Raw genomic sequence first — 24,634 nt, 5'->3', positions numbered from 1 at the left:
CATCAGCATTGTAATAGGAATTCATAATCTAGTTGTTTTTGATTATGCCATCAAAGCTTATTTGAAAATATCCATTTTATATAGCGAGTGCTGCCTTTCACCTGCACATCACTTTCAACAACCTCCTGAATTTCCAGTGTGATTTGTGTCTCCTTCTCTGCTGCTTGATGTGATGCAGTCTCGATGTCTGAAGACTGCATAGCCCATGATGCATTGATTCCAGCAAGCAATGATAATTTTATTGTTAAGGTGTTGAATTGTGAAATTGTGTCACTGCATTGATGAAGTACGTGCTATGGGCATCCTCAATCAGCAAGTGTACAACTTGCAGTGTGGGAGTAGCCCCAATGCAAAGGTTAACATTATTTCTTTAGGGGGATTGTGGATTCTGAGGTGGTGATTCTCTAAATGTTATTATGCAATCACTAAATAATTACCATATTTAGTATGAGCCAATGGTGAGTGAAGTAACTGTTACAGTCTTTAAAAATGTATTGAAAACATATTTAAAAATGTAAAAGGTTATCTTATAAAAGTGTGACAGATATGCAGGTAATATACTTTTCAGCCTGTTAAAAATAAAGTGAATGTAAATTAATGTTACAGTAAGCACATATTTCCACTGAAGAGCAGATGTGAGCAAATCTTTTTAAATAAGTGAATGTTCTGGCAAAGGTGCTTTATAAATACAGCAAATGTTACTTGGTATATGTGTTCTGAAATGTACAAATACTTGCATTCCATTTAGGCAAATTTCACAGGAAATTTGCAGCAGGTTATAAGAGATCAGGAGATTTTATTGCTATTTACTGTTAGTTGATATTTGCAACAGCAATTTTATAATGTTACAGCAAACATAAAATCAAATATCTTAGATCCAACTTGCTATAAGAAAGTGATTTGATCTCTTGATATCAGTAGCTACACTATATAATCAAAGTAACATTTACACAGAACATATACTGTATTCTCCATACACAGAAACTGCATACTGCAAAGAATGTTGAAAAAATGTACATTCTGCAGAAATTATATCCTTAGGATGGGAGTGGTAATAGGAAGGATTTCTCAGAGGCGTGATCTGAGAATATAGATATACTATTGCAGGTTGTCCTGTTCTGCAGAGCAGGTTTCAACAGCCATTATTAGAATGTCAGAATTGGAGTTATACTTGGATCTTCTGTCCCAGCCATGCCGTTCGGTGTACCTGTTTGCTAAGGTCAACAACATCCCATTCCAGCACCATGAGATGAAACTTTTTAAAGGTCAGCAATGGTTAAATAGGGGTCATGATGGTTTAATTTGCAGTTGTTATAATACCTACAGAAAAAAACAACTCTTCTTATATAGCACAGTATTGCAAACGTAAATTCATGTTTTCTAATCCCTAATTAATTGCATCACAGAGAACAGATTGCCTTAGTGCATATGTATGAAACCACAAAAGAAAAATGTACTCTTCATTTATTTAAAGTAAATCTTAAAGTACTTTTTATTTTAAAAAAAATATTTTAATTGCTTGCACTTTTATTGTTTATTGTTAAACAGATAAAAGCAAATTACATGGAAATAGTGTAACAGAAGAACTTCTGATATACTGCTTCATACTTACTTATCTGTTAAGCTTGGCATTTTGCCAGTGGAACATAAAATCTTACTGTACAGCAGTAACAGCTGTGTTTAAGAATTATAATACTGTGAAAAATCCATGAAAATATCTACTGGGTACTTCACATTCGTCAAGCTGATGACAAGCCTCCCTCAGTTACAAAAGATAGCCAACTTCTTTGCTTACCTGGTGCATTTGAACATGACATTGGATAAATGGCAATGATCGGAAGCCCAGAGCAGAATTTAGAGTTTAGCTGTATTGTTTTTGCATGCTTGAAGTATTTTCCTTGCATCAGTAAATGTGAACTTTCTATCTAGGTACACTCTATATTTCTGAAAGTGTTTTGCTTGTATGTGAGTTGGAACAGGTTAATTACTAACCTGGGGGCAGCATCCAGTAGAATGCTGTGTAAGCAGCTAGCTGCACCTTTCCCATGTTTCTACACTAAAGAATATTTATCTTGCACTTTGCATTTAGACACTCCTTTATTGATTTTCCTCTCAAAATGTATCAAAAAAGGTATGCTTTTGTGGTGTGAAATAATTACTGGTACGTTTAGTGCATTTTAGTCAACGAAATGGGACTGTTTAATACATATTTGCTATACTAAAACACTCATAGATGATGATTTACTAAAGTTTGGTAAAGAGAAGTCAAAAGAACATGTGTTTACTTAAAATACCCAATCATATGAGGGATAAAAAAAAAAAAAAAAGCATTTACTTCTTTAAAGCCAAAACATATTTTTAGTGTTTGTTTGAAGAAGGGATACTTCTTCAAACAAACTAATCTACTTTAAGATTTATATTGCAAACTGTGTACTCTTTAGGGAGATTTCACTTAATTTTCTGACCTGGTAAACAAACAGGAAGCGATCCCTTTTGCAAGGACAAAAAAGAAATAAAATAAGAGAGGTTCTCAACCTTCCCTGCTTTACTTGGAAAAATGTTTTATTACTACCTGTGCTTCTGTTGGAAATATTTTGTTCCCTGTCTCATTGACCACACACAAATACATGTATATATTATATATCAATCACGTTTTGGCCAGAGTTGTACTTTGAATGATTGAGTTCACAACCAGGTGAGTCCCCTAAGGGGGTTTGTCAACAGGAATGCCTGAAACTGAATTTAGACTAATGTTTCTTAAGCAATTAACTAGGCCATTCTGTTGCCAGCTGTTTTTGTTTGTTTGTTTGTTATCCATTACTGTAATGTTTAAGAAACCATAATTACATTAAGTAACATTATCTACATTAACAGTAACAATATCTAAGCAATATGGCCTATGTTACTTTGTCTAATTAACATTATGCTTCAATAGGGGATCATCTAACTGAAAGATTTAAGAAGGTGAATCCACAGCACAAAGTACCTGTACTAATAGATGGAGAATTCACACTTGTTGAGAGGTAAAATAAATACATAATTTGAAGGAATATTCTACAAAAAATGGTTAATCATTGTTTAGAATAAGCAAGGCTAGATAACTTATTTGTTTTACCTTCAGTACTGCAATGTTGCGCTACCTGGCACAGAAATATAACACCCCTGATCACTGGTACCCTTCTGATGAACAAAAGCGTACCTGTGTTGATGAATACCTAGCTTGGGAGCAGACTAATACACGTCCCAATGGTTGCAGAGTCTTCTGGGAAAAGGTAATTTTAAAATGTCTCAGTTTTATTTAATCTTAAATGTATCCCCTGTGTCTTATTATGTTTGTGAGAGCTAGGGATGATAGGATCTGCCTAAGTTTGGTTCGCTGGGGAATATTGAATTATAGAATATTGAATAGACAAGTTCCAAAGATTGTTGCATGTGATGGGTGCGGTTCGCCATGTAACCTATTCTTCGTTCCACCGATTTAGTTTGTTTTGCCTGGGACTCCAACGTGGTGTTAATTTTACCCATATTTTGTTGTATGGTAATGGCAATAATTACAGTAATGTCAGATTTGAGGTGCGAGGCCACCTCCAAAGCCAGTCTCTCAAGAGAGTAGGGAAGCGACTCCCCTCTGAGTATTCAGTTACTGGACACTGATCTCCAAACAGCTAACTCTCCCTGGCGCCCCGGGAGTCTCCTGCTCCCAGCCGCCAAGGAGAGAAACACTGCTGTGTCCTTTTTTTTCTTTATTTTGACACAATCGATGTCAGAATAGAAAAAAAATTCCCATTGAAAAGCATTGGGACATTACTATTGGCAATTTAAATTTGCAATAGCCAATAGTAAACTAGCATTGTACCCGCCCTCTGCTGCAGTTCCCCATCAGGTCCATCAGCAGAGGGCGAGTTTTTTTTCCGGTTAACTCGGCTGCCCTCGGCAGCTTCGTGAATAGACCCCTATGTAATCTCCTCAGCATTTGCCAGTTTGTTAGGAGAATGGTCACTGCCTTGCATGTTGTTTAATGAGTAATTTTATGAGAGTGGCTAGGGCACAAACTTGTCCATGGCCACCTTGGGTTTGCTAGAAGGCATCTGGCAACTTCCACGGTGCACTGAGAGGAGGAGAGAGAGAGAGAGAGAGAGAGGACATTGGGCACATTGGGCTTTGGGAGGGGGACCCACATATTTTATGTAACCCCTCTCAAAGCCTCTCCAATTAAAGCAAACAAGTGGTCTGGTATCAAAATAGCAGGGGGACTGCAAGCTCACTAGATCTGGAGGAGGAGCATGCCATTTTTATTTTTCTGAAACAATACATTTCTGCCAGCAATCACTTTTCATGGTGCTGAAGCATTGTTTATACACAGTTTTAGCACTATGGACATCAATTGCAACATCTAAATAAAGGGATTTGAACAGAAATATAAAAAAACAACCTCTACTGTACTATTATATTCAAATTACATTAACCTCAGCAAACTCCTGTTATGCAAGATTTGCACCTTAGCTGCCTGCATAATAATTACAGTTAATATTGACAGAAACTAAGGGGCAAATACCATTGAATATTTGGATAATATTTTCTGTAAATATCCACTGTGTGATTTTTTCCAATTAATGTTTGATAAATAGACCCCCAATTGTTATTTTTTTCTGTAAAATACCCAATAACAGCCAAAGACAAGATGACATCGATTGAAATGTTTACAGTTCATGAGTGAAGATGACTCTATAATCACTACTATGCCAGGTTTTAACATAAAACAGAACAAATTCACTAGTCTCATTTATACAATGAGGTTGATTTACTCAAGGAGTAGAGACTCTTCTTTTGGCCTAATACACTGTAAAACCATCACCTTCTCTCATGATCTGACTGTACAAAAATATATTCACACTAAATCACTTCTGACAAAATTGACATCAATATTGTTGTGCTTGTTGGCAGTTCCATTGAGGCTTCAAATGATTTGATGTGAAGCAATAAACATTCCACATAGTCCCTGGTGTACTATTTTGAAGCTGTGCAAATAAATGCTAGTATAAATAATGACAGCCTCCAATATATCTCAGTACATAGTGTATGTATAACACCTGACCTCACCAAATGACAAAAATGGACAACTTATATTTTGGGTATGAAAGTAAGCAAAGATAACAGGCTTTATACATTTCCGTTTGATGTGCCTAATGCATTAAAGAATTGATGAGCATGATCTATTTCCTCTATCTGTTTTCATAGAATACTGTAAAAGGTACCACAATGATATATTTGTTCAGGACAAAGCACTTTTTTTTTCCATTTCTCCAACCTACCTGGCCAGATTAGTACAACAGAATATAATGAGCTTCTGCTAAAGAAATCATGTACTGAGAGAAATATTAAAATAGCCATTGCTGACATCCTTCTGAAATTAAAAGCTTATTGACTGTCTCCAGGCTGATCAGGAACCATAATGTAGCAAGTGTGGAGTCTGGCCTCTGGTTTGCCTTTTAATCAACATGAAGTCAGACAACAAGCATTTTGAGAATAAGACGTCATCATTGATAGCCTCTTTATTTCTCTCAGCAGAGGAAATCTTTAAAAACCCATATTAAAGTGTTTCTAACATTAAAATGAAATCTTCCCAAACTCATACCTGTTAATTATCTTTCCTGCTGCCCATGGTGATAAACACTGCTACAATCTGTAGTACTTTATCCCCGTAGTCTGCAGGAAAACCAACACTTCCAGAAGTCTCGGCCCTTATGGTCCCCCACAGCTCTCATTCATTCCTTCTGCTGACAGGTACGTTATTGCTCTCTCTTGTAACGAGTGGAGGTCCGGAGAAGAAGCAAGTGAACAAATGTTGGTTTCCCTGCAGACTACTGAGGAAGAGTGCTACTGATCAGAGCAGTGTTTGGCAGCACAGGCAGTAGTTACACTGTTCTTTTATAGATATAAGTTTTGGAAGATTTCATTTTAATGACTGGCTTGCTTTATAGAGTGTTTCTCTTTCAGTTAAGAGGAAATTTGGTGGTTGGTAGACATAACTGCAGTGTTGACAATGTTTTTAATCTGTCTTGGAGTTCACTGGATAGCGTTAATGCACTGGATTATAAAAAGTTTCAGGAGCTTCTTAGAACTAAATTCATTGGACATAAAATACTAAGTTGATAAGAGATTATTTTTCCCTTGTATGTTTGGTTTTAAAATTACCTTTTTTTCTTTTATAATTAGATTGACTTGCTGCTGCTGGCACTGAATCGTCTTCGATTCATATTAGTAGTGCGTTTTCATCAAATATATATATATATATACAGTCATTGTCAAAAATATTGGCATCCCTGCATTTCTGTCAGATAATGCACCACTTTGCGCAGAAAATTGTTGCAATTACAAATGTTTAGGCATTCTCATGTTTATTTCTTTTGTTTGTATTGGTATGACAAAAAAGTTGAGAAACAAAAGCCAAATCTGACACATTCCACGCAAAACTCCAAAAATACACTGGACACAATTATTGCCACCCTCAATTCATATTTGGTAGCACAGCTCTTGAAAACAATAACTAAAATCAATCACTTCCTGTAACCATCAATGAGTTTCTTACACCTCTCTACAGGAATTTTGAACCACTTTTCTTTTTCGCCAACTGCTCCAGGTCTCGCAGATTGGAAGGGTTCCTTTTCCCAACTGCTGTTTTGAGATCTCTCTACAGGTGCTCTATGGGATTCGTATCTGGACTAATTGCTGGCCAATCCAGTACTCTCCAGCGCTGTCTGAAACCATTTCTTGGTGCTTTTTGACATGTGCTTTGGGTCATTGCCCTGCTGTAAGACCTCTGATGGAGACCGAAACTTTCTGACACTGGGCCCTACATTGCACCCGAGAATTCTTTGGTAGTCTTCAGGTTTCATAATGCCATGCACAGAGTCAAGACATCCAGTGCCTGAAGCAGCAAAGCAACCCCAAAACATCAGTGAACCTTCACCACGTTTAACTGTAGGGACTGTATTTTTTTTTCTTTAAAGGCCTCATTTCTTTTTCTGAAAAACAGTAGAATGATGGGCTTTACCAAAAAGCTGTCATTTTGTTTCGTCTGTACACAGCACATTCTCCCAAAAGGATTTTGGCAACCTCGGGTCAGTTTTGGCAAACTCCACTCTGGCTTTTTTATGTTTCTGTGTCAGCAGTGGGGTCCTCCTGGTTCTCCTACCATAGCGTCCCTTTTCATTCAGATGGCGAGGTATAGTTCGAGCTGACACAGTTATACCCTGTGCCTGAAGGTCAGCTTAAATTTGACGGGGTCTTTATCCACCATTACTTAAAGTTAATTGAGGGTCTTTATCCACCATTCGAACAATCCTTCATTGCAATCTATGATCAATTGTTCTCTTTCATCCATCTCCAGGGAGATTAGCTGCAGTGCCATGGGCTGTAAACTTCTTGACAATGTTGCGCACAGTGGACACAGAAACATTAAGATCTCTGGAGATGGACTTGTAACCTTGAGATTGTCCATGCTTTTCCACAATTTTTGTTCTCAAATCCTCAGACAATTCTTTGCTGTTCTTTCTCTTCTCCATGCCCTGTGTGGCACACAGAGACACACAACAGAAAGGTTGAGTACATTTTTCACCATTTTAACTGGTTGCCGTTGTGATTTCTACAGGTGAAACTCGAATAATTAGAATATTGTGCAAAGTTCATTTATTTCACTAATGCAACTTAAAAGGTGAAACTAATATATGAGATAGACTCATTACATGCAAAGCAAGATAATTCAAGCCGTGATTTGTCATAATTGTGATGATTATGGCTTACAGCTCATCAAAACCCCAAGAACCCCAAATCCACAACCTCAAAAAAGTAGATTATTACATGCATATGTACATGCACAAGCATTACATGTACAAGCATGCATATGTACTCAGTACTTGGTTTGGGCCCCTTTTGCAGCAGTTACTGCAATTACTTTTGCACGATATTCTAATTATTCGAGTTTCACCTGTATATTGTTAGCACCTGTTAATTGATACAGGTGAGTGTAATTACAAATTACAGGAGCATCACAAACTTGGAATGCAATTATTGCTTACAATTTGGAGAAGGTACCAATAATTTTGTCCAGTCCATTTTTGGAGTTTTGCATGGAATGTGTCACGTTTGGCTTTTTTTTCTACAATACAAACAAAATAAATGAACATGAGAATGCCTAAACATTTGTAATTGTAACAATCTTCTGCGTGAAGTGGTGCATTATCTGACAGAAATGCAGGGGTGCCAATATTTTTGTCCATGACTGTGTATGTATATCTATATATAGATATATATACAGTATACACACACTGTAAATACTGTATGTGTGAGTGAGTGTGTGTGTGTGTGTGTGTGTGTGTATAGATCAGTTTATACATCTATTTCAACCAGTCACTTTTTAGTTTGTGGATCGTAAACACATACCAACTGTCTAGTCAGTGTACATCTACATCCAAACTTTCTGTGCATCCAAGGGGGGAAATACATTGGTCCAATCATCAGAAGCACTCATTACTGTGCCCCTGTATGGCTGGATTTCTACTGTCTCATTACTTGTTCTTTTTGGAATATATATGGTCAGCTTTAGCAAATAATTTACATACCTGGATATAATGGACAAATGTGCTTGAACTGGCCTAATAACACCAACCTATAATTTAAACTAATTTAAAGCTATGAATGCATATGATCCTGCTACTGGGAAAAAATACAAAAAAAGTAGTTGTTGTGTTAAATGCAAATCTACTGCCTACAGTGCCAAATAATATAAGTAAACTGTTTTAATATGTCCCAGTAATACATTATGACATTTGTGATTCAGCACATTCCATGGAAGGCTTCACTGTCTGCAAGTGCAGATGCTGATATAGATCTTTTAAATTCCTGGAGGCAAAACTCTCAGTTTATATCTCCTCTACAAACTCTCTGCCATAAGAAGCATTTGTTAGCTGTGCAGACTCTGATAAAGATCTTTAAGCAGATTTGCAATTAGAAAATTAACCCTATCTTATCACCAGCACTAGACCAAGAAACTCTAAACACTGTAAAATTACATTATATATCAGAACAGCTTAAGGCCTTGTTCACACCAAATGCAAAGCAGATCTGCATACGCAGTGCAGTGGGTTGTGCTGCGTTTTTTGCCACATTTTTGATGCGCTTCAGGCCGTTTTTGGTTAAAATTATTTATTTTTTTAGTTTAAAATGGGCTTTCAGTGCGTTCCAGGCGTTTGCATGCGTTTTTTATGCGTCTGCATGCGTTCCAGAGCAGGTCCAGAGCAGGTAAAATAGGGCCTGCTGCAGTTTTTTTACCTGCTCTGGAACTGAACGCTGCGATGTGAACTGGAGCTAAAAATACCATTGGAATACATTGGACGCAGTTTTGCTCCGGTCTGTAACTGCTCTGCAGCTCCGCGCTTGGTGTGAACAAGGCCTTAGAGTCCAATCCTGTCAAATTCTGTCACTTTTAAACAACTACTTATCATTATTATTTTTGTTGTTATTTATTATTATTACGCTTTATTTTATGCAATTAATAGAATTATTTAATGATTTTAAATAGAATGTATAGTCTAGCTCGTCCCAATGTAAGAATTCATATGTCATAGCTGACTGGCCACTGGGTATCCTGTGAAGTTCTGTAGCAGCTGGAGCTACTGCAGTTGAAACAACACCTAACACAATTACTAATACTACGTAGCACACAGGTGTGGTTGCAACACTTACAGTTTTATAGCTACACTTTATCATAATCAAAGATTTGCTTGTTCCAAGCAATATAACCAAGCTGAGATAAACTAACATCAAACAAAATAGCCACAATTAATAACATTAGAAACAAAGTAAATAAAACAGCCCAGACTTGTAGCTCTGTGGAAGCACAGGGGAAAAACACTCACATGAACTAGAAAACAGGAGCACAAAAGTGCACTCACATAGTGTGGTAGTTTAAAAAGCTTTAATGTGAAATGATGCATTAAATGAATGTGCTCACAAAAGGATTTGTTGAGCAGAAACCAAAATGCAAATAAAGGAAGGTTAGTGGCGGAACCGCTCAGATATCCTCAGGATGGAGACACGGTATCAAAAGCTGCGAGAACTGTGTCCAGAGAGCATGCCTTTGTGAAGACACAAGCAACGTGCTGCAGCTGCAGAACTGAACTAATGTCCAGATAAAAATAACAGACATAACAGTAAGTAAGGATATTTTGTCTGACTTTTTAGGTACCACATATATGGTATAACACTACAAAATGAAATGTATTACCATCATAAAATAACAGCTTATGATAGCTCAATGTACAATATTTAAAAAATTGCATATCACATATAATGCAATCCAACTTTCTCATTAAATTTCCTTGTCGTTTCCCATTTTTTGTTTCTTATGGGAACCTGCAATGTTGCTCCTTATACTGTGTAGCCTTATCTGTTACATCATATTTCACCCAGCAAGGTTTGGATAAGAAGGTAATAATTCTTGCTTTCTCACTGCGTTTCACTGTCAATGACCGTTTCCTCAGGAGAGGAGGCTACAATTTTCTAAAATATATAATTTATTATTATATGTACAGTAACATAAACAGTTCAAAAAGCAATATATTTTTTATATATACATATATTACTTATATGGATATCTGCCTCCATATAGGGCTTTAAGTGTCCTGGTACACCTGGGATGTGGATTAGGAGGGGCAAACAAAGTAGCACCTAAAAAGCAAAATAGCAAACCAACATAATAAATGTCTGAGGTATTCATCATCAAACATGTGCATTAAGACTATATTATATGTACCATAGACCTCATCACCTTACTTTGCTTAGTGATACCTCTTTATAACTCCATTAATGGCATAACTTTCTCACAAGAATATATATCCACATCCACAATCAATTTTAAATATAAAAACAGGAGAGGGGAATCAGCTACCCAAATGCAAGGAGAGAGCACTATAAAAATGTAATAATAAATATTAGTATCTATTTAGTTTGAACTCGATGGACTTGTGTCTTTTTTCAACCTGACTATGTAAGAAAACATACCATTGTGATCAAAGGGCAAAAAAAGGCAGTAATATGATGCTACCCATAGCTAATTAGAATTCAAATTCGCACACACTTAACTCTGCAATTTCCCTTGATTTCCAATACCGTGGTGGCACTCAAGTCAATGCACTTGCTTCCCTTTGTCCCACCACGCTGCATGTGCACACAATAATACGTGATGCTATATCTGGTATAGGTAGACACTCGTCCAAACCTTGCTGGATGAAATATATACAAAAGGTTACACAGTATAGGAAGATACTTTGCAGGCTTCCATTAGAAACAAAAATGTGAAATGACAAGAAACTTTAATGAGAAGTTTGGATTGCATTATATGTGATATGCGAGGTTTTTAAGATTGTACATTAAGCTATATTAATCTGTTATTTTATGATATTAACAAAGATTATGTCGTTTTATACCATATATGTTGTACTTAGTTCTAAGGTACCTGAAAGGCCTGACAAAATATCCTTACTTACTGTTATATTTTAACATAAACTCCTTTAAGCTGTTCCTGAATGTCATAATCTTTTCACCTTGTACACATACAGTGAAGAGTACGCTTTTTAAATCTGTAAATTATTTTTTTGTTATATTGCAGAATGTGATTTGTAAGAAAGTGGTTGTATGGTGTTCAGACTAAGGGCTCATTCACACCATAATGTTGTGTTAATTGCATGGTTCCATGCAGGAGGTGTGTTACCATGCATTTGAATGGCACCCCAAGTGCACATACATCCAGAACACGCAGTACCACAATAGCGTGCATTGCAGTGCAGCTAAAAAAAGTGGAGAAAAAGTATATTTAAGGTTTTTATTTGGTATACAGTTTTAATAAAACTTCATTTTTTTTACTAAAGGCCAACAAGTGCACTTTTTTATTAGAATATTCTTTTTTATTTTATAATTGTATCTGCCAATTACAGCATTAAACAGGGGCATACTTCCTTCTTGGGTCTGCAGTGCTATCTACAGGCTAATGGCATATTTTGTGAATTAAGCCTCCAGTCTGCATCAATATATCAGAGATGCCAAAGTGTTCATATTCATCATGCAGGGAAACAATCTACAGATTATGGGTGGTAGGAGTTTAAATACAATAGAGGTTGCTACAATTAGTTAAATCAATTGTATCAATTTCACGTTTGCATCAGCATACTTCATTGGGGTTCTTTGGCAATCTATCCTGCCTGCTACTTTCTTGGTGCATATACATTAATTTCCCCATACCTTCATAGCCCATGTTAAAATCTTAATATAAAATCATGGACCTATTTACATGCTCTAAAACACTAACATCTGGTGCAGCTTTAGCCACAAATTTTCATCATGAAAGTAATAGATTGTTACAATCCTGAACAATTAGTAAGAGGTATTGTGCATCCAGACTGATCATTACCAGGAAAGATTTGCCTCAATCCCATTAGCTAGCAATGACAATGGAACTGAGTACAAGTAAGTATGAAGGCTCTCAGTTCCAACCTTTCATTCCAGTAGCTTCATTACCTTAAAGCTGGCCATACACCTATAGTAAGATAAAAAAAAGTGCAACAGATTCCTCCATCTACACTAAACTGTGGGGATGGAGGAATCTCCCACTGAGCCAAGCTTCAGTATCTTGCTAGTCGGCCCCGCTGGCTGTCAAAATACCAGAACAATCTGATTGGATGCAGACAGATATGCAGATTAGAAATTCTGACTTCACCTAACATTCTTGATCTGCATGAAGTCAGCACCTCAAAGTCTTGAAGCCAACACAGCCAGACACCTACCACTGAGGCACTGATAAGTGGCTGTCTCAATATTTCTCTCAATACAGTTTTCCTTTACTATAGAAAAGGCATCAACATTCTTCACTTTTTGTTATTTATTGAACTATTTTGTGCATAATTATATGAATTTTAGAAAAGAAATAGAAACCTTCTTACCTCTATTTTACAGTGTATGACTCCAGCAATTCTGGGCCATGATGCTGAATTGGATAAACTGAACCATGTCCTTGCTGAGTTCATTGCTGTCATGAAGCATGTGGAGGAGACATTTTTAAAGGACAGACCTTTTCTTGCTGGTGATGAAATCTCACTGGCAGATCTTGTGACTATTGTGGAGATTATGCAGGTGAGATAATGCAAATACAAGTATACTATTAATTGAACCTTTTTTTTTACCAGAAATTACTGAAATCTGGATGCTTAGACCAAATTTAGAATTGGCTTATTACTAATTACACTAATAATGCCAAAATAAATATTATTTGTGCTATTAAATACTTATGTATTACTTATTATTCATTTTTTTATTATTTCAAACATAAAAATTGTTAACCAAGTTTGGTAAAATTTAAAGAGACACTGTCACCAGACCTAACTTTTTAACCTTTCAGCAGTAGAGGATAATAAGCACTTGCATGTTTTTCCATTTTTTAAAATCTTCTTTTTCTTATTTTGTAACCCTTGTAATTTTAGAAGGAATCTGACTCCTTGCTGGAAGTGTCAGTTCCAGCCCCTGTTCCCCTCCCTCTGCTGTAGGCAGACAGCAAGGGCCTACACAGCTACTTCTTAGCAAATGTTACGATTTCAGGCAAGGTTAGAGAGGGAACCATGCTGATTGATGCTGGATCAATAGTTTAGATCAGCAGCTGATGTGCTCCTAGTTCTAAAACAGAATGTAGGTAAACATTCTCTTGGAACAAGGAACTGTGTCTGTAAACATGTACAGTATGTACAAATTATGGGTGTCTATGCATTATAGAGGGAATGCATAGTGGTTTTGCACATATTTTATTTATTTACTATGGCCAGGACTAAAAAAATACATTCAGTAACAAAAATGTTTCCCTTGTTTTATTTAGTCAGGTATATATTAAATATTGCATTCACTGTAAATATTATAATTTGTTATATCTAGCCAGCCAGTGAAGCTTAAGGCTTTGCTTCACATATTTTCTAGTTTCTCCTCGTTAACTCCTGTAAAAAAGCCTCTTGTTCACAAAGCTCAATATTTTAAACTGAAATTCATACCCATGCACACAAAGTTGAAAGAGTCAGAGCAGTGGCTTATTCCCTTTCACCTTGCCCAGAACACATTTATTACAGTGAAATAGTTGGTAAGATGACAGATGCCCAGGCACTATCTATTTGTGTTTAGGGAATACCAATTGCTGGACAGTGCAATGCCTCTACTTAACAACTGCTGTGCATGGGAATTATCTAAAATAAATTTTGACGAAAAAGGTTATTCCTATCCTATCCCATTCCTACTATGTATACCATTTCACCTGTCTTTTCCTCATTATACCACCCTTCCACTTAAACAAGAGCCCTACTTTGAGAATTCCCGACAGGAAGTAAGGGGAAATCTCGCCATTGGGGTCACAGACCACTGTAAAAACCTGACAGGAGTTTTTTTCCCTGCCCTGTTCTATGTAATACAACAATTTGTATTACTAAATATATTTAGAACAAAACTAAATGACAGTAGCTAAATTCCTTACATACAGTTCACCTGGAATAGCACCCTAAAGTGAAACTCTGGCAATGTGATAAAAACCCCATATCTTGACAAAAAATCAAAAGCTCTTTACTTGCCAGTCTTCAACCAGCCATGTTGCAACTGTTCTAGCTGACACCATCACTTGAAACGTGGACCCTACTAGAAGCACCTATCCACATTCCACCTCTGATGAGAAGAATACTGGGACATCAGTTGTCCCAGGACCACAAAGTAACTGCAACTATTTGTTTGTACTATTTGTTTATTATATTTAAAAAAAAAAAAACTACTGCAGATTACTGAAGAATGGGGACAGAGTGAGGAAGTATTTTTGTTTTTCATTTTAATTCTGTTTTCAATAGTAAACATACAAGTGATTCTGTAGTTTTTTTGTTTTGCAGGTAGTAGCAAGTGGGGTGCCTGTTTTTGAGCAGTGTCCAAAACTAGAAGCTTGGAAACAAAGAATAGAGGAAGCACTGGGTCCAGAAGTCTTCAAAGAGGCACATAAAGACATTCTCAATGTCAAGGAACAGCTTGATTCTTTGTCTCCAGAAGTTAAGGAGCAACTTAAAGGAAGACTGCTTCTTTTTACAAAAGGTGGAATGTGGCTCTGCTAAGCAATGAAATATCCACACATTAAGCCAAGGATGACACACAGTGAATTACTACAAAACATTTGTATCTTCAGATAATGTAATCATTTAAAATAAATACTGGCAAAAAGTAGTGTAATTTTCAACAGAATTTGTTGAAAATACGGTAATTTGGCATATAATCAAATGTATTATTACATGCATAGCAATAACAATGTATTCGAATCTACAAGAAGTAAAGCACATCACATTGGTCTAAGTCATCCATTTACTCAATGGATTGCAATAAAGAAATTATTTTCAGTCTTTTCTTTTATGTAGGAGGTTTTGTGTTCTAAGTTTACAGTTTTAGCATACATGTCCATTAAATGAAAATGGTCAAATTGCAGTTAAATACATTCCTCTTTGTATATTAATCCTGCACACACAAGCATCAAACCAGTACACATAAAAAAGCTTGAGATTAAAGCGACATTAAACCCTCAGATTTTGTTTACCATAAAACAATACTGTAATGTGTGCCTTACTGTAATCCATGGTAGTTTCCCTTCTCTTTGCTGCTCTTCCTTTTAAATCCTTATCTCTTTTCATGCTGCAGGAGAACTTCCCTTGTTTTATTTAGTCAGGTGTATATTAAATATTGAATTTTTTGCATATTGCACAGACGTTCTGCCCCGGCATGAGAAGAGATACGGATTTAAAAGGATAAGCAGCAAAGAGAAGGGAAACAACCATGGATTACAGTAAGGCACACATTACAGTATTGTTTTATGTTAAAAAATCTGAGGGTTTAATGTCACTTTAAAGGAGAACTATGAGATGAGTGATTTCCACTCACCTCATAGTTCTAGCCGACCTGTGAGAATAAGACTGTCACATGTCGGCTCAGTAGATCGGGAGGTGAACGAACACATACCAGGTTCGCTCACCTCTCGATCCTGTCACGGCCCTCTGCCGTGACAGGAGGAGGGGCTGGATTCCCCTCTCCCCGCTCCGATCTGCCAGCGCTGACTGGCGGAACGGACGGGGGAGGGGGCGGGTACAGCTGGCTCTGCCTCTAGATAGGCAGAGCCAGCTGTCACTCACGCAGCCAGGCGGATCCGTCATCTACGTCGGGATCCGCTCCGGCTGCGGCGTCTCAGTACAGCTCGCAGTATACTGAGCTTAGGGTAATGGGAGGACGCTAGTTTGTGTCCTCCCGTTACCCTAAGGAGAACTATGGGGAAAAACACTGACCCCATAGTTCTCCTTTAAGGAGCACTTTTGTGATGCCTGGTACAGGAATAAAGCATTGAACCAAATATCTCAATACAAGACTGAAAGAATGTTGGCTTTCTGCTGCACTGTGCCACAATTTACTCGACTTTGCATATTTGGCTGTTTTTGTCATTATTTTCCAGTTCATTTGTACTGCACACATTGTAGGCCTCTGCCAGGCAGGATGCCAACAGAGCAGAACAGAGGACAAAAGTCACATGCTCCAGAGGTGCTTCAGCATCCAGCTTCAAGCACATCCAGTGTCATGGGCCAGTGTCTTCAGACTCAACCTATGCTTGTGGCTGCAGCTGCCACTGATGCTCTGGATTTCCCGGCTGCTGGTGCCCAGCAAGTCTGTTTCACAAATATTATTTTCTTTTTTGCAAACAATGGCATCACTCAGCATGTTTACTGTGTCTCAGTGGGCTCATTGGCACTTGGCGTTCGGCTATTCATTTACTGCATTTGCCCCTATGAGAATAGGGGTGAACAGCAGTGAGTGAACTGCTGGAGGTTCAGCTCTGTCGATCCAGATGTTGGAAAGGCTGAGTCGCACAGCTTCTTCACTTTGGCGTAGCCAAACATGCAGAGTATGTTCGGTTGAGCAAAGCCAGCCGACGTCAGTTATTGTACGGCTGAAATCAGCCGTACGGGTCTGGAGTTATAAGCCGAATGGTGTTCGGCTCAGTTCACTTTAGGTGGGTTATTCACTCGGCTGCCATCGGCAGCTTAGTGAATAACCCCCTATTTTATTTTTACTACATATAGGTTTGCAATTATTATAACTTTTACCTGAAATTCAAATTTCATGAAACCTTCACATATTTACTTGCTGTTCCACATTATGATTACAGCTGAACTGAAGCCATTTAGATGATGCTATTCAATGCAACTCAACTAGCATTTAAAAAAAAAAAAGTCTCAATGCCTATGCTCAATGTCTATGTATGAAACCAGTAAGTATGAGGGCAAAGAACGCCAAATAGTAGTTAGTAGATGGAGGTATGTCAGTATGTCATATGGTCAAATAGCGGTTTGACCATAGACATTTCTGTGATAACTTTCATTTGCTGCCAACAGGGGAAAATGCAAGTGATTTTAAATACAAATTCTTGAAATCCACCGACAATGAACAGAAGAATGGGCATCAGCAATATGAATACAACTTTATTTGGGTGAGTTCATCTGAAACCCCCATTCCAGACAAAATATCCCATTCTGCAAGCTTTTTGGGGCTCTTACTTGCTGAAGCAAGATATATTCACCTATGTCCAGGTCCTTTGCTGCTGCTGCTGTTTACACTGGTCCCCTACCATCACCTCATGCTGGCATCACTCCTCTTCTGGATCCTGAGAGAACATCACCACTGGACAGACTACAGCTGAACTGAAGCCATTTAGATAATGCCATTCAATGCAGATCAGCTAGCATTTTTTATATAAAAGCCTCAATGCCTATGCATTGAGACATTTACAAAATATGCTATCTTGCAACCTCTTTTTGGCTCTTATTTGCTGAAGCAAGATATATTCACCTATGTCCAGGTCCATCACTGCTGCTGCTTTCCACTGGTCCCTTACCATCCCCTTATGCTGACATCATTCCTCTTCTGGATCCTGAGAGAACACCACCATTGGACAGCCAAAAGACACAGGCAGTTATGTGGACACCCGAAGAAGGACCTCACCAGAGTAAACAAAGGAAGGCAGAAGAAGTGGTACAGGAAGAGCACATGACTGTAGCTGTAGGTAAGTAAAATGGGCGTTTAGATTAGGTTTTCTTTTATCTCCAGTGACAGTATTCCTTAGATGGCCTATCACTATACAGTATTTGAAATGCAGATTCTCAATCTAATAGCTATTTGTATATGAGTGAACTTTAAATGCAACTCTATTTATGACTGTGACTGTTGAGATAAACTGAAATGGTAAATGAAATGTACAACTGTACTTTACACAAGGTACGGTGCCTTGACAAGCACAAGGGTAGGGCGTTTGTCAGACTCATGTTGCATAATGGACCAAACAAGCTGTGTCCTTCTTCAAACCGTTGTTTTTTCTGCACATTTGAAGGGATTAATTATCCAGTACGCCCAGCTCCTATACAGGCTGTTCTGTAATTTGAGACCTTTATGTATCACAGTTTTGCATATTGAAAGATATAGGATCACTAAATTAAAAGGGATAATAATACCAAAATTACAAAATGGAGTAGGGAAGGGTCAAAACTCAACATGCCCGATTGGGTAGATTTCCCTTTACTTAATGTCCCGTAGACAGAATAAAACAGTTTTGGTCTTAGTAACAGTGGTCAGCAGGACTAATTGAGAGGTAATTCTCCCTAACTGTTACACAGACAGTAATAAGACTTGACAGTCTTATTAAGCTCCTACAATTCTGAACAAAACAAAAAAATTGGCTTTAGATATACAGTACCTTAGTGCAGGATGTATTTCATGGTACAGATACTACACAGTGTATAGGGAATTAAAACGGAATGTTTTATAATCCACCATTTTATTAGGAGAATTGAAAAAATAGACAGCATTAAAACAGTCTTCTAAGAATTTAAGTTTAGCACAGGGTTGCTTTTCATGACATTTGCCATTTATTTCAAATCAAAATAAATTCATGAAATAAAAATTACTAGCATGTAGATTTGTTTGACGGAAGAGACATACAATGTCTCAACTGCCAGGAAAACATCTTCTCACTTGTACCAACTTTTTGTGTGTGTTTTGTACACTGCATGGTACATGCACAGTGCAAGCTCATTCCTGGCATGGAGTTACATGATCCCAGGTGTTCCTCATCAAGAAGTGGCAAATAAGATGGTGGCAGCAGGGGATGGTGCCATAACTGAAAGTGAAAGCCTACATTTGCCCGCACTGGGGGAGGGCACTCTAGCAGGCAAGTATGCCATAATGTGCAAGTATGCTGTGTATACTTGCACATTACAGCAATAGCTCCCCCTCCCACAACCACCACACACACACAGCAGGCTTTAATTCCCCATTACGTTGGCATGTTTAGTGATACAGTTGCAAGTTCTTCTAACTATGTATAGTTACTAATGTTCTCATTTACATAACGCCTTGAAAATATACCAATTTATATTCACTCAGGAAGTACTGGTTTCATCAATACCTCACTGACCTATTAAATCCCAGTGATCAAAACTTGAGTCTTTTGATTTAAACTTGTATGGAATGTAAAAGGATTTCTGCGCATCAGTTATAACCATCATTAAAACAATAAATAAAAGAAAGGACAAACATATAAACATAGTGCAAGCATATAAATATAGTACATGCAGATTTTCTCCAACCTGTATCAAAATTGACTTAAACCTAGGAATATGTTCATTATCTTTAGCCTCTACTACTTTAAATTGTACTCTCCCCAGTCCCTTGTATAATAGTGGTGCTCTATGTGTAAGTGATGATAGATCTATGAACTAAATACCTGCCTGATGTAGCATTCACAGTAATGATTAATTAGGTTTACACCAACTGTGCAACAGAGTAGGCTAGTACTTTCTGTACACAGAGCTGACCACTGGCTGTGCAGTTGGGAAATCCAACGTGTGTACAACCTAGTTTGGACAATATATTACAGAATACCATCTGTATACAAGAAGGGGGGGAATAGCTGCATTGTGTAACCAGACATAGCTCAGTAAACAATAGATGTTTCTAAAAGATTTCCCCTAGTACTAAAAGTACTACAATTGAACATTAAAAAGTATTGATACATTTTTCTGTGATATCTATTTGAAGGTTTTCTAGGTGGATGTGGTTTGCTGTAAGAAATAAAACATTCTAAATTGAACACAATTTACTTTTGAGTAGTTTTTGACATTTGGACCATATATCTTACCATTGCTTCTGGTAACATTTAATATTAGATGTTGACTAATAACACACTTGTTCAATCCATGTATTGATTTTCACTGTTGGTTCCTATAGTAAAGAAAAACACTTTTGTCTGTGTTCTCATAGTCCTTAATTGTATGTTATATTCCACAATTCATTTTTGTTATAGACTCAAAAATAAAATACAGAGAAAAACAAAAGTTAGAGTGTTTGCGGCAAATGTAAAAATAACCTAAACACAGTACATTTATGGTAATGGATCTGATTATAAATGTTTTCCCCCATAATTCATACTACTTTCACCCAGAAGTAGTTCATTTTTCCAGTTAAAGCAAAGAAAAGTGAAAAGTGTATGATCTTATAAAGGTTGTGTGAATCTTGGGTGTATAATTTATAAATAGACCTTTAAGTATAGATATGTATGCATGTATACTTCTGTATTTTTACATATGTAATGTATATATTAATATTATTATGTTTAAACTGTGCCAAAGTATAATTATCAAAAGTTTCTCTTTGTATTACATATATATTATACACAGCCAACCAGGTGATATAATGTTATATCAGACTAATAGTGAGAGTGTCTGCACTAGCAGTTTGTATAAAAGAGAATGCAGAGTAAAGAGTTGAATGTGTTATGCAGTCTCTATTCACTTGTCACTAGGGCTTATAGAAGGTCTGATGTTTCAAGCACTTCAAACACAAAGAATTACCTGGATTTTTTTAATTTTTAAATAGATGGGCTGCAACACAAATAACAGATATATTATACAGTATAAGTAAAAATACTTATAATTCACTATACACAATAAAACATGTAAAATGTTTTATCATGCAATTTTTTTCAAATATATTTAAAATCAAAAAAAAACAGCTATTTGTATAGATATGATTTTCACAATCTAAGATACTAAAGCTGCATTTTTTCCATTTATTTCAGAATAAAGCAACATGCTTGCAATGTCTAAAATCATTCCATCCTTTTTGAAATGTATTAAGCCCCCTCAAATTCATTAAGATTTATGTCTAGGCATCAACAGTTAATATACTAGAGCTCCTGACCCATTCTACCATATGTCACACCTACTGCCTTTCTTTCCAGTAATCAGCTGCAGTCATTTGTATCCTGTAGCTTAACAGTTTTGACCTGTTTTACCAACTGGCCTTCAGGATTCATTATTATTTATTTTTGCCATCCCCTATCAATATGATTGTTTTGCTTGTTAGCAAGAGCAGATGGTACACCATCTTGAAGAATCCACCCAGATAGCTAATTAGACTGACTTTAGCACTCATGCAACAGATTGCAAAGTCTCAGAGATCTTCCACTTAAGGCAAAGTCATAAATCATCATCCAGAATGGCACTAACAAATCGTCCGATGCCCAGGACTGACTCACATGTTTGGCTCTTTACTTATGCTTGTTAATGTGCCAATGGTCTTTTCATGGCCAAGCTCATTTTTTGCCAGGATGTTTATAATTTGTATGACTGCTTATATCATGGCTGTTGCTCAACTACTGCTTAGTGTTTGGAAACAAAGTAAAGCAAACCAGTATTAGAAATTTAAATCTTTAAGCCTTATTATGGCTATTTGCATTTGAGATATTGTTAAAACTGAAACAGGAACATCATATACCTAAAATGGTTAATTGACTAATTAGAGATTCATTTCATACATCATATTCCTCATATCAATACCATATGTGATTATTGATTTAAGAAGGAAATGTGAAATCACTGTAATACATTCAGCATTTTTGGTACAGGTAGATAAAATAGAAATTAAATGGATCCAACAGCAATAACACAACTCTTTAATAACTGCTAAGAACGTGGGTAAAGGCACTCAGATGGAGAGAACTTGCCAATAAATTGCCTAAATGATAAAAGACAGTAAGAACCAATCTGCATTCACACAATCCTGGAATGTTAGTTTTGGATGGGCTTGCCATTTAAATAAATCACTGCTAGTTTTCTATTAGAGATGTGCGATACGCTCCGCTCCGAAATCAAATTCAGACGATTATTAACATTCTAAACAATAGAAAAAAGATGCAATGGGGCTTTTTGTGGTGTTCATGTACGGATGGTAAAAGATTCATTTGACCGCAAAATGGACAATTTCCATAGTAAAGTTATTTACACTAGATATTTCTTAAACTACAATGTTTATTAAAATTCCATGATTTGATAAATGCACATACGATCAAAATAGAAAAGAAATATCAGAAATGATCATAAACGCCTCCCTGGATCACCTATACACATTACATCTATAAAAAATTGCTAGGCTTTATCACTATCCATATTTCATTTTGCAATAATATTCCACTTTGCTTTAAGCCTTATTGTAGGTGCTACGGATCCAGTCTTCAACGCGTTTCGCCAAGCGGCTTCTTCAGGAAGTTTTGGGAGATCGTTTGTGACATTTCTCTATCAATCAAACATAAATTAGTTTAACCCCAACGTAAATACATAATTGAAACATCTCGTTCTTATATAATAATATAAATAATATGAAATAAATACCAATCGTTCCGGCTTATGGTGGTATCTGTCCACTGATCCGGAGGCAGATCCTTGCAACTCCAGGGAGCAGAGAGAGGGATAGGACACATATAGGTGGCCGACATAGAGGGGATTTGAGTGAGCATCAGTATATACCTAATAGAAATATAACGTTATTGTGATCCACATAATCACATTAGATAAGTGCTCTTATATTGTGTCTAAATAGCTGCCCTATTGATACTTATAAATAGATTGATACACATGTATCCATATCTCTTTTTTATCAATGCAAGGTGCAACCCCCAGCCTTTGCAGACGAAAACTATTCCGCTTATTTGAATCAATTGTTAGTGCTATCAATATCTCTGGCAGATTAGAAAAACAAGAAAAAGCCACTTGATACATAAATGAATGTATTGTATCTAACTGAGCTGTACACATACCATTGTGGCCAGGGACTGAGCTGAGGTGAGCACCCCACCCCACCATACGGAGCACCCACCGGCATCAGCCCACTCTCTCCGATTCAAATCCCTGCCGCACACCATCACACCGCACAAAACCGGCGTGTGACGTGTGTGGCCAGGTTGGGCCAATGGTGCATGCATGTACCTGTCAAGGCACACATGCATGGGGGGCACTACCGCTTCAGCATCGGGTACCTCCCAATCGGCTACCATCTGATGGGGCTAAGCCCAGAGCAAGGCATCACCCTCCCCGCCCGTACGCCAGGAGATCAAATCTCCAATGCGGCGGGACTGAGAATGGAAATACTGTCAGACGGCAGCCTCAGCTCCTCCCCAAAGTGCGGGGAGAGGCGATGCTCAGCGTGCACCACGCCCCCGTTGTTGGAGAGAGGGGCCGGCCCATTTGGTATGGAGCCCTGGAGGTGAGGTCATCTCCAGACATGCAGACACATATCACCAAAACCGGACGAAGTGGGCATGGATGCATCCAACATACATACATACATACATAATATAGCATTTCAAATTCTTAGTTGCCTATTAGATCGTTAACGTAAGCATACTCATAAAGCAAATATGGCATATCCAGATATCGTTTGAAAAAACTATATATCAGGGCAATGCATTCGCCAATGATCTCTATCATAGAAAATATAAATATAATATATATTAATCCACCTAGTGATGTGTTAGTGACTAAAAAAGTAAGGGGCCACATGGAAGAGCCAGAGGGTCTGTGTACACAAAATATTCAAAAGTGTGCTTAAATGCCTGTATTGTAGACAAAAAGTATATGTATAATAATATAATTCGAGTGTGCTACAAACGGTTTACTAGAGAGAAAGGGGAAGTGTCCGTGATTGAAAATGTGAGATAAAATCATAGTTAAATAAAATAAAATAAAACATTCAGAAAATTCATATGTGGTCAAAATGTGTGACCTTTCAACACCTAGACATAGGTCAGTGAGTTAGGTAGCATGTGTGAACAATGTGAATGGGATGTATACAAATAAAAGGTGTAGTGGTGGATACTAAAAATCCGCATTGTCATAACTTTCTACTAGATGGTATGTTTGTTCTGTTTGCCCAAATTTAAATTACGATAATTAAAATGCAACATGCTTCATTGGGTGCCATTTGCTCAGGATCATATCCAAATAATTCCAACACATAATCTAATAGCTCAAATTCATTGTAGTCTCTTCTGATATTGTACATCATATATATTCCCCCCATCCGTATTCCGAAGTGGTTCAGAAGCAAAAATAGGTGTTTTCCACCCTTTAATCAATTGGATACAAAAGGTTGAACCACCTAGGAATTATGAGCACCACACCCCTAGTAGTTATGTAAACATTAGAAAAAA

General features: G+C 37.2%; 1 protein-coding gene across 1 annotated transcript; it reads left to right on the top strand.

Moving 5' to 3' along the window:
- Positions 1–1,150: 1,150 nt before the first annotated feature.
- LOC108801748 (glutathione S-transferase theta-1-like) lies at positions 1,151–15,185 on the top strand. The gene is made up of 5 exons (XM_018573653.1): positions 1,151–1,265; positions 2,936–3,023; positions 3,122–3,272; positions 13,009–13,185; positions 14,961–15,185. The coding sequence occupies exons 1-5, from the start codon at positions 1,151–1,153 to the stop codon at positions 15,174–15,176; spliced, it is 747 nt and encodes a 248-aa protein (XP_018429155.1). The 3' UTR covers positions 15,177–15,185.
- Positions 15,186–24,634: the final 9,449 nt, after the last annotated feature.

The sequence above is a fragment of the Nanorana parkeri genome, unplaced genomic scaffold (assembly GCF_000935625.1).
Source record: "Nanorana parkeri isolate BGI_ZX_2015 unplaced genomic scaffold, ASM93562v1 scaffold2474, whole genome shotgun sequence".
Classification (NCBI taxonomy): Eukaryota; Metazoa; Chordata; class Amphibia; order Anura; family Dicroglossidae; genus Nanorana; species Nanorana parkeri.
The sequence above is the reverse complement of the archived record's forward strand: the minus strand, read 5'-3'. Positions and strand labels throughout refer to the sequence as shown.

Bases quoted from the DNA above. Each gene is read 5' to 3' on its own strand.
- LOC108801748 (XM_018573653.1), top strand. From the start codon at position 1,151: ATGTCAGAATTGGAGTTATACTTGGATCTTCTGTCCCAGCCATGCCGT. The intron at 3,024-3,121 runs GTAAAATAAATA...TTTTACCTTCAG, and splicing joins GAATTCACACTTGTTGAGAG to TACTGCAATGTTGCGCTACC. The intron at 3,273-13,008 runs GTAATTTTAAAA...TCTATTTTACAG, and splicing joins GCAGAGTCTTCTGGGAAAAG to TGTATGACTCCAGCAATTCT.